General features: G+C 47.6%; 1 protein-coding gene across 1 annotated transcript in view; it reads left to right on the top strand.

The window, feature by feature from the left end:
* Positions 1-942: 942 nt before the first annotated feature.
* The window catches only part of SEC14L5 (SEC14-like 5 (S. cerevisiae)), a 48,135-nt gene continuing 31,898 nt past the window's right edge, over positions 943-17,179 (top strand). The window contains exon 1 of the mRNA XM_006874898.1: positions 943-1,005. Coding sequence (XP_006874960.1) covers positions 943-1,005 — 63 coding nt within the window. The remainder of the gene's footprint in view (positions 1,006-17,179) is intronic.

Here is a 17,179-nt window from a genome sequence, read left to right on the forward strand (position 1 = left end):
GGGCCGTTCCTGAGTCTAGATACATTAGGGCCACTAGAGGGCGCAGGGCCAGGCTTGGGGGTGGAAGGAAAAGTGGAGACCTGGATAACGTAGAGGCGGAGCCTGCCTAAAGAACGGTCAACCAGAAGGAATCGTAGGGCTGAGGGCAGGGCAAAACAGAAGGCTGAAGATAAGGGGTGGGGCTAGGCTGCGGCGGGGCGGGGCCTGGCCAGCATCCCCGCTCTCCGGGTTCTTAGAGCGCTCGGGTCTCGAAATTCCCACTCGCGGCTCTCGGGCAGGTACTCTCCCAGCAGAGACAGAGGGTGCGCACAGCCGGGCTTCCCAGGCAGGGCGTCCGCACTCGGGCCACGCCCCAGGCATCGTGTTCCGAGCCGGGCGGTCGCGCGGCGCCGGCAGGCTGAGCTCCTGGTCAGGGGAACAAGCAGGACGCTGCCCTGGGCTCCTTCATCAGAGACTCTGAAGGCAGGGTGAGTGGGGCTAAGGAGCTTGTGTGTGTACATGGATGTGTTCGTGTGTTCATGCACGTGTGTGTGTTGGAGTTGGATAGGTGTGTGTGCACAGGAGGTTGGGTGTGTGTGTGCAAAATTGTGGGCTTGTGTGACCGAGACAGTGGGTCTGAACTTGGTGAGCTCTAGGTGGTTTTTTTTTTTGTGTGTGTGAGGGGCATGTGCTGAGTGACTCTGGGAGAATCTGGAGTGTTGTGTTTTCAGTGGGTAGCAGTGAGGGGTGCATTTGGGGGACCTCAGTGTGGAGAGGTGGGGAAAAGGGAAGTTTGGGCTGCTGAGTGTCTTGGACTAGGGAGAAAGGAATGGATAGGACAAGTGTTTGGTGTAATTCAGATTAATTCTGGTATCATTTCCAGCGCCCGTTACTTTGAGGGCTGGGAGATTGTGTGGGTGCTCACCCTGCTAGACAACGCCCCCTCCAGGACCCCCTGTGAACATGGTGCAAAAGTACCAGTCCCGGGTCCGCGTCTACAAGTACCCGTTTGAGCTTGTCATGGCGGTGAGTGATCCTAATTCTCAGCCCTTGGACTCCCAGCTAGTTCAGACTGCCCCATTCAGCCGACCTGCTAGGTCAGACTTCTAATCTGTGAGTTGTCCATTGAACCATTCCTCACCCCTCACCTTTCACCGGAATTTCCAGAATTCTGATCCAGTGACCAGAACAGGTCCTTTCTCCCTCTTCTAGTTACCAGCTCACCAGTGCTCTCACCTAAGGACACCCTGACAGAACTCAAGGGCGTCAGGGCCCAGCCACTGTTGTTATGGTGTGGACTAACAGCAGGAAATACAGGAGCACTTGGCTGTCTGAATTCTCCCAGACCTGATGTTCTGTGAAGATAGTTGTTTGTTGTTGTTGAGGGTCCGACTCATGTATAAGGCTTCCCAGGAGCAGTTGTTCTGTGAACATTCACCCAAATTACTATACAGTTCCCCCCAAACAAACAAAAACAAAAACAGCGGTTCTATGAGCTGCTCAGTGTTACAGAACAGAGCAGGTGGGGGACAAGGAGGGCTCCCAAGGCTCTAGGGCCCCCTTGCACCCTGGCAGCAGGCCGGTGGGTTTTTTTTTTTGTTTTTTGCTTAGCTCTACCCTCTGTCTTACAGAGCCACACTTAACCTTCCCTAGAAAATGGGACAGTACTATAGGGTTGTGCTGAGGATCAAAAGTCATATTGTGTGGTTCCTGCGGCTCAGTGCCTGGCACACACCAAGTGCTAAGTAAATACTGTTTGTCACTGTTCTACACTGGTACCAGTTACTGTCAGGCTAACTCCTACTCATGGGGACTCCTTGTATGTCAGAGTAGAACTTGCTCCATAGGGTTTGGCTGATTTTCCAGAAATAGATTGTCACTATGGATTAATAGGAATCCTGGTGTGGCGCTGTGAGCTAATGTGTCAGACTGCAAAGTCATTTGAACTGCAAGGTTGCTGGTTCAACTCACCAGCTGCTCCTTGGAAACCCTATGCAGGGTTGCTATGGGTTGGGATCAACTCAATGGCACTTAACAACAACAACAACAATCAATTAATAACTAAGTCTTTGTTTACCTTGTTTATTGGGCAATCCAACACTGGTTTTGTCCCTATAGAGTGGTCTTAGAGCTGTGGTTGTTACCCTTCGTCAGAATCACATCGATCCTAACTCATAGCGACCGCTACATAGGGTTTCTGAGACTGTAAATCTCTATGGAAGCAGACAGTCTCATATTTCTCCCAGAGACCGGCTGGTGGGTTTGAACCACTGACCTTGTGCTTAGCAACCCAATGCTTATCACACAGCACCACCAGATCTCCTGTTGTTAAGGGTCATCAAGTCTGCCCCGACAACCTCGCCCTGCAACATCGCACAGACTTTCCTGTGTTTGCGCGTATTGTTGCTACACTGGGTCAATCTGTCACTTGAGGGGTCTTCCTCTTTTTCACTGACCCTCCACTTTGTCAGGTGATGCCCTTCTCCAGGAACTGGTCCCTCCTGACAACATGTTCAAAGTACATATGACGAAGTCTCACTTTCCTCTTTTCTAAGGAACATTCTGATGGATTGTTCTTCTGGAAGTCCGTGGTATAGTCAATATTCTTCACCAACTCCATAATTCAAAGGCATCCGTTCTTCTCCACTCTGCCTTATTCATTATCCAACTTTCACATACATGTGAGGTGATTGAAAATACCATAGCTTGGGTCAGACATACCTTAGTCCTCAAAGTGACATTTGCTTTTTTAACACTTTAAAAAGTTCTTTTTGCAGCATGCTGGCTGAATGCATGGGCATTCATTATGCATCCAAGTAACGTGAAATCCTTGACAATTTCCATCTTTTCTCGGTTTATCATGTGGCATGAAGGCTACTCATGTAATCCCATTGCTTGATTGGAATATGTCAAATGTATACGGGGGCTTCACAAAGTTTGTGAAAAAGTGAAATGAAAAGATAATGGAGTTTTTCCATAAACTTTTTCGAAGCCCCCTTGTAATTTGCAAGTTTTGTGCCCCTTAGCTGAAGGGGGGGCTGAGTCTACCCTCCTCACTGGTTTGTTTGCCTTTTGCTTTCTTTCTTTTTGTGAGTATTATTGTGAGTCATAACGAACCATATACATTGTTAAAATATGCCTGCAAGTTTATGTGTAATGTTTGTAGCCTCCAAAGATAAAGATCAGAGTTATAAAGATACTGATAAAAAAGGCAATAATGAAAACTTACATACACACACACAGGAGTGCCGTGGCTCTGTGGAGTTAGCAATGGACTGCGAACCACAAGGCTGGCAATTTCAAGCTCACTAGCCACTCCGTAGGAGAAAGACGAGGCTTCCTGTTCCCACAAAGATTCCTAGCCTTGGAAACCCTGCACGGGGTCTCTATGAGTCAGCACTGACTCGACAGCGCTTAGCAACAACAATATATATATACATATATGGTATTTGACTTACGTCAGAGCTGACTTATAGAGTTGTTGGAATGGAACCTTGTTGTAAGTCAGGGACTACCTGTATAGAAGCTTGGACTCCAATGAGAAAAGGAGGTTTCAGATATGTACTGTGTGTGTCTGTGCTGCGTTTCGTTACAGTCTTCATATTTCTTAAAGGAACCGCTGCAGTCATGCTGTCTTATCTTCTATATCCTTCTCCTCAGCTAAATGACCCCGAACCCCAGCCACAGCACGGCCCACAAAGCCACTTTACCTACTGTTTACAAACCATCTTTGTCCCCACAGTAGCTGCATAACTTAACACAAGTTGTGTGTTGTACAAGTACAAAAGGGGTTTTCTGCATTTAATGTCAGTCTTTGTTCCTCAGCTCCACACTTGTCCTCCATTTAGGCTAGGAGCCAGGGAAGTTCAGAATGAGCTAAGTTGTTTTCACTATCTCTGAACGGCCAGAGGCGTTAGCCTCTTGCTTTTTCTGTTTTAACAAAACCTACCTAAGCACCAAAGTGGCTGTTGCTTCTTGTGTAGCGCCAGCGAGTCAGTTTCGACTTAGAGAGACCCTGTCTGTATAGGGTTTCCAAGGAGCAGCTGGTGGATTTAAACTGCCAACTTTGCAATTCAAACAAACCTTGCAGTCCTGTGCTTATCCTACACTGCCACACCAGGACTACCAACGTGGCTCTGTTGTTGTTGTTAAGTGCTGTCAAGTCGGTTCCGACCCATAGCGACCCTGAACAGGGTTTCCAAGGCTGTAAATCTTTACGGGAGCAGAAAGCCTCTTCTTTCTCCCCTGGAGCAGCTGGTAGTTTCGAAATGCTGACCTTGTGGTTCGCAGCCCGATTCGTAACCACTACGCTACCAGAGCTCCTTACCAACATGGCTCTAGCCTCTTCAAAAGTTCACCAGCAGCGACAAAAGAGCCGAAATTGGGCTTGAGGAATTGGTGGTAAAATAGCACTTTTACAGGCAACTTTTCTAGAACCAAGTTAACAATTTTTAAACAGTACTTTTGTGCTTTGTCTTGGTTTTACTTAAAACAGTCTCTAAATCCGATGAGTGAGTGTTTCTGTCTTTGGGTCAAACCCTTGGCCATGAATTCTGCCTCCCCTAATGGGATTCCAGGAAGTCTTTGGATTTCTTTTTCTTTGAGCACAGTCTATCTTATTGGGCTCCCAACAATGAGCTGGTATTCTCCTTACAAACACAGAGGAACCATGGAAACAATGGCTGCAGCTGAGAGACTGAAGTGCATGGGAGCAGCTCCTTGGTTCATTCAATTGTCATGGCGGCCACGGGCTTGTGGTGGGCTTGGTGGAGGTTGCTGTGTGTAGAATACAAGCACATCTGGGACTGTAGAGTCAGATTGAGTTGACTCTGAAAGCCACTCTCTGGTGGACCCATGAAAGGGAGGCATTTGTGGTTTCATGGTCAAATTCTCACCTTCCATTGGCTCAAAGGAATTGAGCCGAAGCAGACACCAGCCTTGGGCATCTGGTTCTTATCCACCACCCATTTGTGAAGTGAACTGCTTTCTAGCCAGGAGTCCTGGTATGGGCTGCAGGATAATGCGCTGGACCTCAACCCACCAGTCACTCCTTGGAAACCCTGTACAGGGTTGCTATGGGTCAGAACCAACTCAAAGGCATTAACAACAGTCAGCCCCCTGGAGTCCTTGTGTGGTGCTGTGGTATAAGCACTAGACTGAAGGGTCCATTTGAACTGCAAAGTGGCGGCTCAAGCCCACCAACCACACCTCGGAGACCCTATACAGGGTCGCTATGAGTCAAAATCAACTTAAAGGCACATAACAACAGTCAACTCCCAACGTATGACAACTCCATGCACAATAAAACTAAAAGCTACCCAGTCCTGCACCATCCCATAATCACTTGTGGATTGAAATGGTGTGATCCATAGGGTTCTCACTGGCTGATGTTTGGAAGCAGATCGCCAGGCCTTTCTTCCTAGTCTGTCTTAGTTTGGAAGCGCTGCTGATACCTGCTCATCATCCTAGCAATACCCTAGTCTCCACTAACAGCCATGGACAGTGGCTGCCCATCAGGTGCATTGGGAACATACACACAATAGCTTCTTCCGTTCAGCACAGCGTTTCATTGTAATACACATTAGTACGTCAGTCTTTCGTATGGCCTGACCACATGGTATTTGATGATTAAGTCATGGAAGAATGGCCCATTTGGGTTGCTTCCACCTTTTAACTATTATGAATAATGCTGCCACAAATATCTGCGTAAGCGTTTTTGTGTGGATGCAAATTGTCATTTGTCTTGGGCATATGCCTACAAAGGAATGCCTAGGTTGATTATTTTTAAATGTGAAGGCTAATGCTCATTGCCCCTCCTCCTCCCCTTCTCTATGCTTCTAACCTCCATATGCTTGGTGGTGGTGGTTGCGTACTGTCGTCAGTTCCAACTCTTAGCAGCTCTGGATAGGGTCTCTCAGGCTGTAAGTTTTACGTGAGCAGAAAGTCTCATCTTTCTCCCAAGGAGTAGCTACTGGTTTCAAACTGCTAACCTTGCAGTTAGCAGTCCAGTGCCTAACCCACTATGCCACAGGACTCTGGCTCCATATACCGGTGGTGGTGGTGGTGGTGATGTGCCGTGGAGTTGGTTCCGACTCACAGTGACCCTGCACAGGGTTTCCGAGACTGTAAATCTTTACAGGAGCAGAAAGCCTCATCTTTCTCTCATGGAACAGCTGATAGTTTCAAACTGCCAACCTTGAGGTTTACAGCCCGATTCGTAAAGACTACAATACCAGAGCGCCTTTGCTCTGTCCTATGGAGTCAGAACCAACTCCATGGTACTTAATAACAACAACAATAATAGCGTTGCTATTCGTTGGAATCAACTCCTAGGCAGTTGGTTTGGGTATTTGTTGTTGTTGTTGTTGAGTTGGCAAACCCACACGCAACAGAAATAAAACACTGCTCGGGTCTGCTTCATCCCCACGATTGTTTATGGACAGGACTGTTGGGATCCATGTGGTTTCACTGGATGATTTTTGGACATAGATTGCCAGACCTTTCTTCCTACTCTATCTGAGTCTGGAAGTGCTGCTGAAAACCTGCTCAGCATTCTAGCATAATGCAAGTCTCCACGGACAGAAGGGTGGGGGCTGCACATAAGGTGTATCGGCTGTCCCTGGCCCTTTCCCTCATTCCAGCAGCAGGAACTATTTTAGCAGCCTGAAGGAACCTTGGTGGTGCAGCGGCTAAGTGCTTGACTGCCTACCAAAAGGTGGGTGGTTTAAGCCCACCAACCACTCTGTGGGAGAAAGATGAGACAGTCTGTTTCTGTCCTATGGGGTCGCTGCGAGTTAGGAATCAACTCCTAGGCAATGTTTAGTTTATTTGTTTTTTTAAAACTCTGTAGTAGATGAGGAAACTGAGGTTTAGGAAGGTTCTGGATACCTGTCCTAAGACCATAGTCAGTAAATGGTAAACCTGGGATTTGAAGTCAGGGCCTCTGGCCCACAACCCAAGCTCACAGCCATGAGTCTACAGATGTTCCAGCTTCTGGACTGGCCTGGCAGCCTCTTGTCAAGCCACTACCCAGGGAGTCTTGCACGCCATACCACATCTAACTTTGCCGTCCTGAAGAAGGAAGAAGGCCTGAGATAGAATTTCCTTTCATGCTGAGAAAGGGGGAGGAGTTGAGGCTGTCATCAGCAATTAAGTGTTGAAATATTTAAAGGCCTGGCTTTGTCATATTGATACACAGGCTGGTCATTTAGTGAGTGGATGTCTAACATGGAACTGTCCAGCACAAAGGCAGTTGCAGGTTGGAATTGTGCTTATGGACAGAGCTTTAATAAAGCGGCAGGGGCCTTATTTGAAGGAGTCTAAAGACTTACAGCCTCGGAAACCCTGTACAGGGTCGCCGGTGAGTTGGAACTGACTCCATGGCACATAACAATAACAAATTAGTTCCCTGGGGCCATCATCTGATCCCATTGCTAACAGCTTAAAGGAAGCCACATTCTCTTCTGGATCAGATAGTTTACTGGGCCCTGAAAGTGTTCTGATTTGAGCTAGGAGAAAGGAGTCCATATGGGCTCTTCTGCGTCAGAGGGTCCTGAAGGACATTAAAGATTTCATTCACTCATTCATTTATGTTTGCATTCCACAAATAGCTGTTGAGTTCCTGGTGTATACCCAAACACTGCACTTATTGTTTTAAGTACTGACAAGTCATTTTTGGACTCAGAGTGACTCTGTATAGGATTTCCAAGGAGCAGCTGCTGGGTTTGAACCACCAACCTTGTGGTTAGCAATCCAATACTTATCCTACAATGCACACTCTAACATAGTGCCAGGCACGACCCAGTTATATAGAATTGACTTCAACTCACAATGACCCTTAAAGTAGCAGACCGCTCCCTCTTTCTCCTTCCGAATGACCGGTGATTGTGTGCTGTGGAGTCCTTCCGGCTCTTAGCGACCCTGTATAGGGTTTCTGAGGCTGTAAATCTTTACAGGAGCAGAAAGCCCGATTCATAACCACTACGCTACCTACCAGAAGTCCTTTGAGCTCTGGTAGCATAGTGGCTTGAGAGCTGGGTTGCTCACCAAAAGGTCAGCAGTTTGAGTCTCTCAGCCACTCCGTGGGAGAAAGATGAGGTTTCTGCTCCTGTAAAGATTTACAGCCTTGTAAATTTACAGCAGGGTCACGATGGGTCGGAATGGACTCCACGGCAGTCACCGCCACAACCAGGACTCAAATTGCTGATCTTGCTTTCTGTGCTGCCTCTGTACTAGGTGCAGGTGCTTGTAGCTATTGTGGCTGTTAAATGCCGTCGAGTCGGTATAGGGTTAGTGAGGAGTGGCTGGTAGGTTTGAACCGCTGACCTTGTGGTTAGCCATCCAATGCTTATCCTAGAGTGCCACACCAGGAGTCCACATACTTGGTAACCCTTTTTGAAATGTATCCCTGTTCTGTTGATTCATTTGTTTGTTTACTCATTATCTGGGTCCCTCCCATCAATTGCTCAATTGCATTGGGTAAATCTGCTGCACAAGACCTCTTTAACATGTTCAAGAGCAAAGATGTCAGCTTGAGGACTATGGTACGCCTTACCCAAGCCATGATATTTTCAATAACCTCATATGCGTGTGAAAGTTGGACAGAGAACACAGAAGGCTGTACAAGACTTGATGCATTTGAGTTATGGTGTTGGAGGAGAATATTGAAAGTACCACAGACCGCCAAAAGAAAATATAGATCTTTGATGGAAGAAGTGCAGCCAGAGTGCTCCTTGGAAGTCAGGATGCTCAGACTTCATCTCTCATACTTCGGACATAATGTCAGAAGGGGCCAGTCCCTGGAGAAGGATATCATGTTTGGGAAAGTAGAGGGTTGGACAAAAAGAGGAAGACCCCCAGCGAGATGGGTTGGCACAATGGCAGCATCAGTGGGCTCAGGTGTACCAACAATTGCAAGGTTGGTGCAAGACCTGGCAGTGTTTTGTTCTGTTGTGTGTAGGGTTGCTATGAGTTGGTGTTGACTTGATGGCACCTAACAACAACAACTCATCAATTCAGCTCCATGGAGCTCATGGCCAGCTAGGTGACTTGTTCACCTGGTTCTCTTGAAATGGTTCCTGGATGCTGCCCTTATTCAGCTTCCAGTCTCGTGTGTGTGTGAGAGAGAGAGAGAGTGAGAGAGAGAGAGAGAGAGAGAGAGAGAGAGGAAGAAGAAAGGGAGACACAAAGCAGCCAAGCAAATGCCATGTTTTTATAGATTGATTTGTGTCCCCAAAAAGATACATTGAAGTCCTAATAGGAGGGGTACTTGTAAACATGACTTATTTGGAAATAAGGTCTTTGCAGATGTAATTAATTCAGTTCACATGAAGTCATACTGGAATAAAACAAGCAAACACCCATTACTGTCAAGTTGGTTCTGACTCATAGTGACTGGGACAGAGCAGAACTGTCCCACAGGGTTTCCAAGGCTGTAAATCTTTCTAGAAGCAGACTGCCACGTCTTTCTCCCTCCAACCGGCTGGTTCACAGCTGAGTGCTTTAACCACTGTGCCACCAGAGTTCCCCTACAGAGCCCACTGCTGTATGAGTAACGTCCTTATAAGAAGAGAAGAGCCAGACAGGCACAGAGGGAAGGCAGCCATGTGAGGACGGAGAATTGACGTGGGCCTGGATGCATTCCTGAGACACTTGGAGAATCTAGAATAGCTCTTCCCCTCTGCTCGAGATCCTGACATACCACCTAAATGTCAAGACGGCTGGGCTGGCCTCACTGCCTTTGCAACCCCCACCACAACCATCAGGGGTACCAGCTGCCCCGGGAAGTGCCTGGGCACAGCGCGTGCTCAGAGCAAAAGGAATTCTACACCCCCCCCCTCCCCCCCGCCCCAGCTCCTGACGAGTGGGTGGGACTCAGCAACAGACTGTGTGTGGTGGGCACCTGCTGGCACGTCCCCCAGTGTGAGGGGCCGGCTGTGCACATGGCATGCCCTTTTGTGGGAGAGACACAGTGGCTGGCACTATGGGACATTTAATCTGTGCAAAGATCTTGGGGACAGAACCAGGAACACAAGCTAGGTCCTCGCTACTTACCCAACTGTAACCAGAGGCTCAGGAATTTATACAAACAGCTAGAATTGTTCTCATCACCTTCTTTGTGATGATTCATTGGCCAACCCACTGCCATGCAATGGATTTCTACTCAGAGCAACTCTAGGACAGAGTCGAGCTACCCCTTAGTGTGTCCAACTATGGAAGCAGACTGCCTCTCTGTCATCCGAGGAGTGGCTGGTGGGTTTGAACCACCAACTTTATGGTTAGCAGTCCACTGCCTAATCCACTATGTCACCAAGGCTCTTTGGACCCTGATTGTTGTTAAGTGCCATTGGGTTGATCCTGACTCATAGTGACCCTGTGTAGGGTTTCCAACGAGTGGCTGGCTGGTGGGTTTGAAACAAGGACTTTGTTGTTAGTAGTCCAGTGCTTATCCTACAGCACCATGCCGGGAGTCCTAGATCCTGAAAGAATGGCAGAAAAATGTGGAGCAGAACCTCAAATTCCTTTAAAAAACAAAATAAAACTTTGATCATAACCACATGCACTAATTTAGAAGAAATAACCTGAAAACCAAGACCTACTAGACTATGTGAGATTAGCGGACTCCTCGAGACTTTTGCCCGGAGATACTCTTCAAATCTGAAACCAAAACTAACTTCTGAGATCATCTTGTAGCTAAATAACAGGTTGGCTCACAAAATAAGTGCTGTGTTCCTTTTAAAAAGTCACTTATATGAGTCCTCTGGTAGCGTAGTGGTTACAAATCAGGCTGCTAACCTCACAGTCAGCAGTTCGAAACTACCAGCTGTTCTGCGGGAGAAAGATGAGGCTTTCTGCTCCTGTAAAGATTTACAGCCTTGGAAACTCTGTACAGGGTCGCTGTGAGTCAGAACTGACTCCATGGCACATAACAATAACAACATATGAGTTCTGGTGTGGCACTGTAGGATAAGCACTGGACTGCTAATCACAAGTTGGTGATTCAAACTCACCAGCAGCTCCTTGGAAACGAACTCGACAACACTTAACAACAAATGTGAGACCAAAGATCAACAATGACTTTGAAACAAAGATGAGAATGTCAGGGAGCAGGGAAACTAGATGAATGGAAATGGAACAACCAGAATTGAAATAATGAGAATGTTCACGCATGGCAAAGAATATAACCGATGTATAGAAATTGTTGAATGGGAACCTACACTACCATGTGAACCTTCACAGGAAACCTAATAAGGTATTCTTTTCTTAAAATAAATATTATTAAAAAAATAAATAAAAGCACCCTGGTCGCGCACCCCTTCCAAGAGGTGGGGGTTTTATAACTCTTCATCCATGAAAAGGAATGAAGTTCTGATTTAGGCTAGAACATGGATGGACCTCAAAAACATCAGCAAGACCAGACACAAATGGGCACCTATCACGTGACTCCATTTACAGAAATGTCCCGGGTAGTCAAATTCATAGACAAAGGCAGTAGATGAGTTCAAAGTTGCCTAAGGTGAGGAGAGGAGCCCTAGTGGTGCCATGGGTTAGGCGTTGGGCTGGTAACCACAAGGTCCGCAGTTCAAACCCTCCAGCTGTTTATGGGAGAACAATGGGGCAGTCTGCCGCCTCTCGGACACCCTCTATAGATTATGAGTCAGAATCAACTTGAGGGCAGTGGGTTTTTTAGGGTGGGGGAAGTGAGGGACAACTGCTAAAGACTGCAACCCTTCTTTTTGGGGTGAAGACTATGCCCTGGAGCAAGATAACTCAACAGCCTTGTGAATATACTAAATCCACTGACTTGTACACTTTCAAAGTGTGAATTTCGTGGCATGGGAATGATATAATAATTAATAATGTAACAATTGGGGAGGCGAGGTGACCGATATCCCTGCCTGTTCCCGAGTCTCCCAGGCTTCCAGGGGGCGTGGGTAGGTGACACTTCCGAGGATTATGGTAGTCAAGGTGTGTTCCTAATGCTCTGCTCACCTAGGGGGGTCAGTCCACTGAATCCTGAATGGAAAAGCAAAGGGCAGGTATCACGCTAGAATGCATTGGTGTATTTGGATCCTTTTTCCCTCTCTCACAACAAAAGTTTGGGGTTACAGCAGTGTATTAGCCCTCTTTGAATTTGAATGAGGAAGAGCCGGAAGGAGGGAGAGAGGAAGGGAGACAGCAGCTGGTAAATGAATTGATTAGCAGAAATAGCTTCTCTGTACTTTCTACAATAGCAGTCTTTTTTACAATTTAAATTTATTTAGCAAATGTTTATATAGAATGAACCATGTGCCCAGTCACTCTACAGAAATGAACTCTTTTAGTATACGCCCCTGCCGGCAACTCAGTGTGGTAGGCATTATGATTAATACTCCTTCTTACCCACAAGTGAGTTGAGGAACAGAGAGGCCAATGACTGGTTCACCGTCACACAGCTGGTAAGATTCAGAGCAGGGATTTGAACCCAGGTTCCAGAATCTGTACTCTCACCAGGCTTGCTATGCATTCATTCATTCGTCACAAAAGTTGTCTGTTGAGTGTGAGTTGTGTGCTAGGCATTCTGAACAGCACTGAGGAGTCAAAGATGAACTAACAGCCAGGAGTCATGAAGCAGGGAGGAAGGAAGCTAGTCTGTGCACTGACTGGGAGGTACTGGGCTGACTTCACACTTCAGATGATGTACCTGAGGCGGAGAGATGGGGGGTGACGTGCTGACGGTCACTCAGCCTGCTGTGGGCTAGCATAGGTAGGATCCAGGGCAGGTTAACTCCAGCTCACCTTTCTGCCTGCCGGTGTGTAAGTGTGCAGGCAGAGGGATCCCAAGGGAGGCAGCCCACAGGAGTATGCATGGGTCCCTGCCTGCCCCAGCTTTGACCCTGCAGGGGCGTGTTCTGAGGCTGCACCAGCTCTTTTTTTGAGTGGACAGGCTCGAGTGTCTCTCTCTGTCCACCTGTCGAGAAGGCTGTAACTGAATCCTCTGCCTTCTCGCGTCCGTCCCAGAGGGGCCCAACCATGTGTGTGTTCATCCGGGAGATGCTCACACCCATTTGTGAGTGGCCAGCACTGGGCAGGCAGCTGTGGGGACAAGAACCAGGCAGCTGAAGCCATTCTAAACCCAAAACCAAACCCACTGCCCTCAAGTCAATTCCAGCTTATAGCAATCCTCTAGGGTAAGGAGTAGAATAGCTCCGTAGGGCTTCCAAGGCTGGAAACCTGTGGAAACCTGTAGGGGAGCAGATAGCCTCATTTTTCTCCCGAGGAGCAGCTGGTGGATTTGAACCACTGACTTTGCACTTAGCAGCCCGATACATTACCCACTGCACACCACAGTTTCACCAAGGCGGTGGTGGTGGTTATGTGCCGTGGAGTCGGTTCCAACTCATAGTGACCCTGTACAGAATTTCCTAGGCTGTAAATCTTTATGGGAGCAGAAAGCCTCATCTTTCCCTTGTGGAACAGCTGGTAAGTTTGAACTGCTGACCTTGTGGTTCGCAGCCCGACTCATAATCACTATGCTACCAGAGCTCCTTACACAAGGGCAAATTTAACCTCTTTGAGCTGGCTACAACACAGGGCTGGTCCCACACACTATTTGACTCTGTAAGACCCTGTTGCATAGTGAAAGCAAAGGGGCTCCTGTCTGCTCAGATTCAGACCCTCTGCTGGGGCCTTTTGCCAGGGCAGGGTACCCTAGACACAGACTTCTCAAGGGCCAAACACTATTGAAGAGGAAAAATAAATAAATGTACGAATTGTTGAAGATAAACAGAAACCTGTAGAATTAACATGCACCAATGTTGAATTCATTGTCTACCAAATGCTCCAATGAATAGGCTGGGTTTATGTTCAGCTCTGCCCTGCTCCTGGTACAGTCCCCTAGAGGGTGGAGCGTGTCTGTCTCCCAGATGACCCTGAATGCCCTAATCCCCTGCCTGGGCCTGGTGTATCTAGGAGTGGCATTGCTGGGTCATGTGTTAACTCTATGTTTAACTTCCATAGTAGTGGCACATTTGACATTCCCACCAGTCATAGGTGAGGATTTCCATTTCTCCCCATTCTCAAGAGCAGTTGTTTCTTGTTTTTCTGATAATAGCCATCCTCCTCATTGTGGTTTTGATTTGCGTTTCAGTAGTGACTAATGAAAGAAGCTCTGGTAGCATAGTGGTTACGAATCGGGCTGCGAACCTTAAGGCCAGCAGTTCGAAACTACCAGCCGCTCCGCGGGAGAAAGATGAGGCGTTCTGCTCCCGTAAAGATTTACAGCCTCGGAAACCCTGTACAGGGTCGCTATGGGTCGGAACCGACTCGACGGCACTCTGTAACAACAACAAGCGACTAATGAGGATCAACATCTTTTCTCATGTTCTTGACCCATGTGCACATCTTCTTTGGAGAAATATCCATTCAAGCTCTGGGCCTAGTTTTCTCAATCGGGTTGTCTGTCTTTTTGTTATTCAGCTGTCAAAGCTCTTGGCATATTCAGGCTACTAAACCTTAATCAGATATACGGTTGCCAGATATTTTCATCCATCCTGTGGGCTGTCTCTTCACATTGTAGCCAAAGTTCTGTGATGGACAGAAGCAAGAAGTTCTCCTTTGCTGTCTCAGTTGTACCCACCCAGCACCCTCTGCTGCCAACCAGCCCTCCCTGCCCCATTCCTGTTGTCTGGGTGCTTCTGATGCACTCTGAAGAGGAAGCCAGTCCAGGGAAGCCTGTGCCCTCGGCTGCCTGCCTATGCTGAGCCATGACCTGTCATTCCTCTCCCTGGACACCCTGCCTGGGTTCTTTGGCCCATCAGCAAGTGTCTATGATTTCCTTCTTTGTTGGCATTTCTTTTCTATTATTATTATTATTTTGAAAAACCTGTCATCACTTCAAGGAGGTCTGGAGGTCTGCTCACCAAAAGATGGGTGGTTTGAACCCACCAGCTGTTCCACAGAAGAGAGGCCTGACAATGTGGTCATGTAAAGATGGGCTTGCTCTGAGTCTGAGCCGACTCCACAGCACACAACAACAGCACTGTCATTTAATAAACTATGCATTTTTAAAATCTAGCACCACTAGATGTCAAGATATTAGGAAGAGCACTCGGCTGCAGACCACAGTGTCCAGTTCAGCGACATTAACCATGCTCATCATCTGTCCCACCATCACCATCAACAGTTCCTGAATGTCCCCATCTTTTCACAAGGGCTCATTGCTCCTCACCCTGACCCCAGCGCTGCCTAGGCTGGATTCACGATGATATATTTTTTAAATAAAATGAGAACATTGTCATGACCCCTGAAAGCACGGTATGTCCCGGATGTGCCCGGTGATGCAAGGTCAGCCTTGGTAATGATGGCTGCTGTTCACTGAGGAGAGTTAGGATGTCCACTCCACAACTCTTAACTTTTAAAAGCTTTATTGAGATAGAATCCCACGTACCATACAATTCACCCATTCAAAGTGAATGGCTCAGCCACAGTGATTATATTCACAGCCTTGTGCCATCCTCACCTCTCTCTGTCTCCAGAACATTCCATTTCCCCCAGAGCAAACCATGCACCCATTACACAGTCCCTCCCATTGTCTCTCCACCTCCAGCCCTGTCATTCTTAACTGTCTTTGGGTTGGTTCCAACCCTTGGTGACCCCATGTACGACAGAATAAAATGCTTCCCCTGTTCTGCTCTGTAATGAACTCTAGTGGCACGTGGTGCTAAGCTTTAGGCTGCTATTTGAGAGGTTGGTGGTTCGAGCCCACCAGCCGCTCTATAGGATTTACAGCTTCTGAAAACCTGCGGAGCCATTCAACCCTGTCCTCCAGTGTCACTGTGAGTTGAAATTGACTCGGCGGCAGTGGGTGAATCGTAGGTTCGATCCTGCACCATCCACATGACCAATTATGGATCTGACTGTTGTGACGGATGTAGCCAGGCTTTTCTTCCGAGCCCATTTTAGTCTGGAAGTTCTGCCGAAAGCTGCTGAGCATGCATGTTGCTATGATGGCTGTGGTTCCAGGCAAACCATAAATCTCCTTTCTGTCTCCATGGATTTGCCAATTCTGGACTTTTAATATGAATGAAACCACGTCATTAATATGTGACCTTTTGTGTTTGGCTTCTTCCACTTAGCATCTTGTTTCAAGATTCATTCATGCATCTGTATTGCAGTCGTTTTAATGTTAAGTGTCTTTGAGTTGGTTCTGACTCATAGTGACCCTGTATTGGGTTTCTGAGGAGCAGCTGGTGAATTGAGCTGGCAGCCTTGGCAGTGTTGATTCTATAGCTCCATACCAGGAGTCCCGTCTTTTTAAAGGTTGACTCTTACACTGCTGTGTGTACAGAGCAGTTTTGTGTCTCCATTCATGGACATTTGAGTCGTTTCCATCTTTTGACTTTGGTAAGTGAAGTTGCTGTGAATAAGTAGATGATCTGACAGTCAGTGGCCCAAGGAGAGCTTTGTGGTTCAACGGAGAGATATAAATGGGGCAAGAGCATTTCAGGGGAGGCAGGAGGTACAAAGGCCCTGTGGCAGGAGTGTTCTAGGAACAGCATGGAGGCTAGTGGGATTGGAGCAAGGTGAGGGCACTGGGGTAGGAGATGGACTAATCCCCTAGGCCTAGTGGTTCACTACAAGGAGGCTGGGATTGATTCTGGGCCCCAAGGCCTGTTCTGAGATTGATCCTTCCACACATTGTCCCACTGAGGGGACAGGAGATAGACTGAAGAACATTCAGGAAGGAAGGGAGAAGCTCACGGGGCATGTGGTTGTGACTGGCAGAGTTGAAGGACTGAAAGGGGAGGAAGGAGGTCATGTGCCCAGCACAACCCAGGAAGACAAAGCCAGCCTGTTTTGAAACTGCCCACGAGAACAAGCCAGGCCTCCCAGCAACACATTCCTGGGGGAAGTAGGGCCTGGCTTTGGGATTCAAATAATCCCAGGTTTCCTATTTTGAGCTGTGTGACCTTGTATAAATTACTGAGCTTCTCTGGGCTCCAGTTTCCTCATTTGTCAGATGAGGTCGTCATTCAGAGGATTAAAGGAAAGAAGGTGCTCACACAGCCAGCCGTCAGGAGGCAGCCAAGGCTTGTTGTATGCTAGCTGCTCTGGAAAGGGTTTGTCAACGTCCTCACCATCACTGGGGGGCAGGGTCTGTACCAGTTACTGTCGAGAAGATTCCAACTGATGGAGACCCCGTGTGCATCAGAGTTCAACT

This window comes from Chrysochloris asiatica, unplaced genomic scaffold (assembly GCF_000296735.1).
Source record: "Chrysochloris asiatica unplaced genomic scaffold, ChrAsi1.0 scaffold00305, whole genome shotgun sequence".
NCBI lineage: Eukaryota > Metazoa > Chordata > Mammalia > Afrosoricida > Chrysochloridae > Chrysochloris > Chrysochloris asiatica.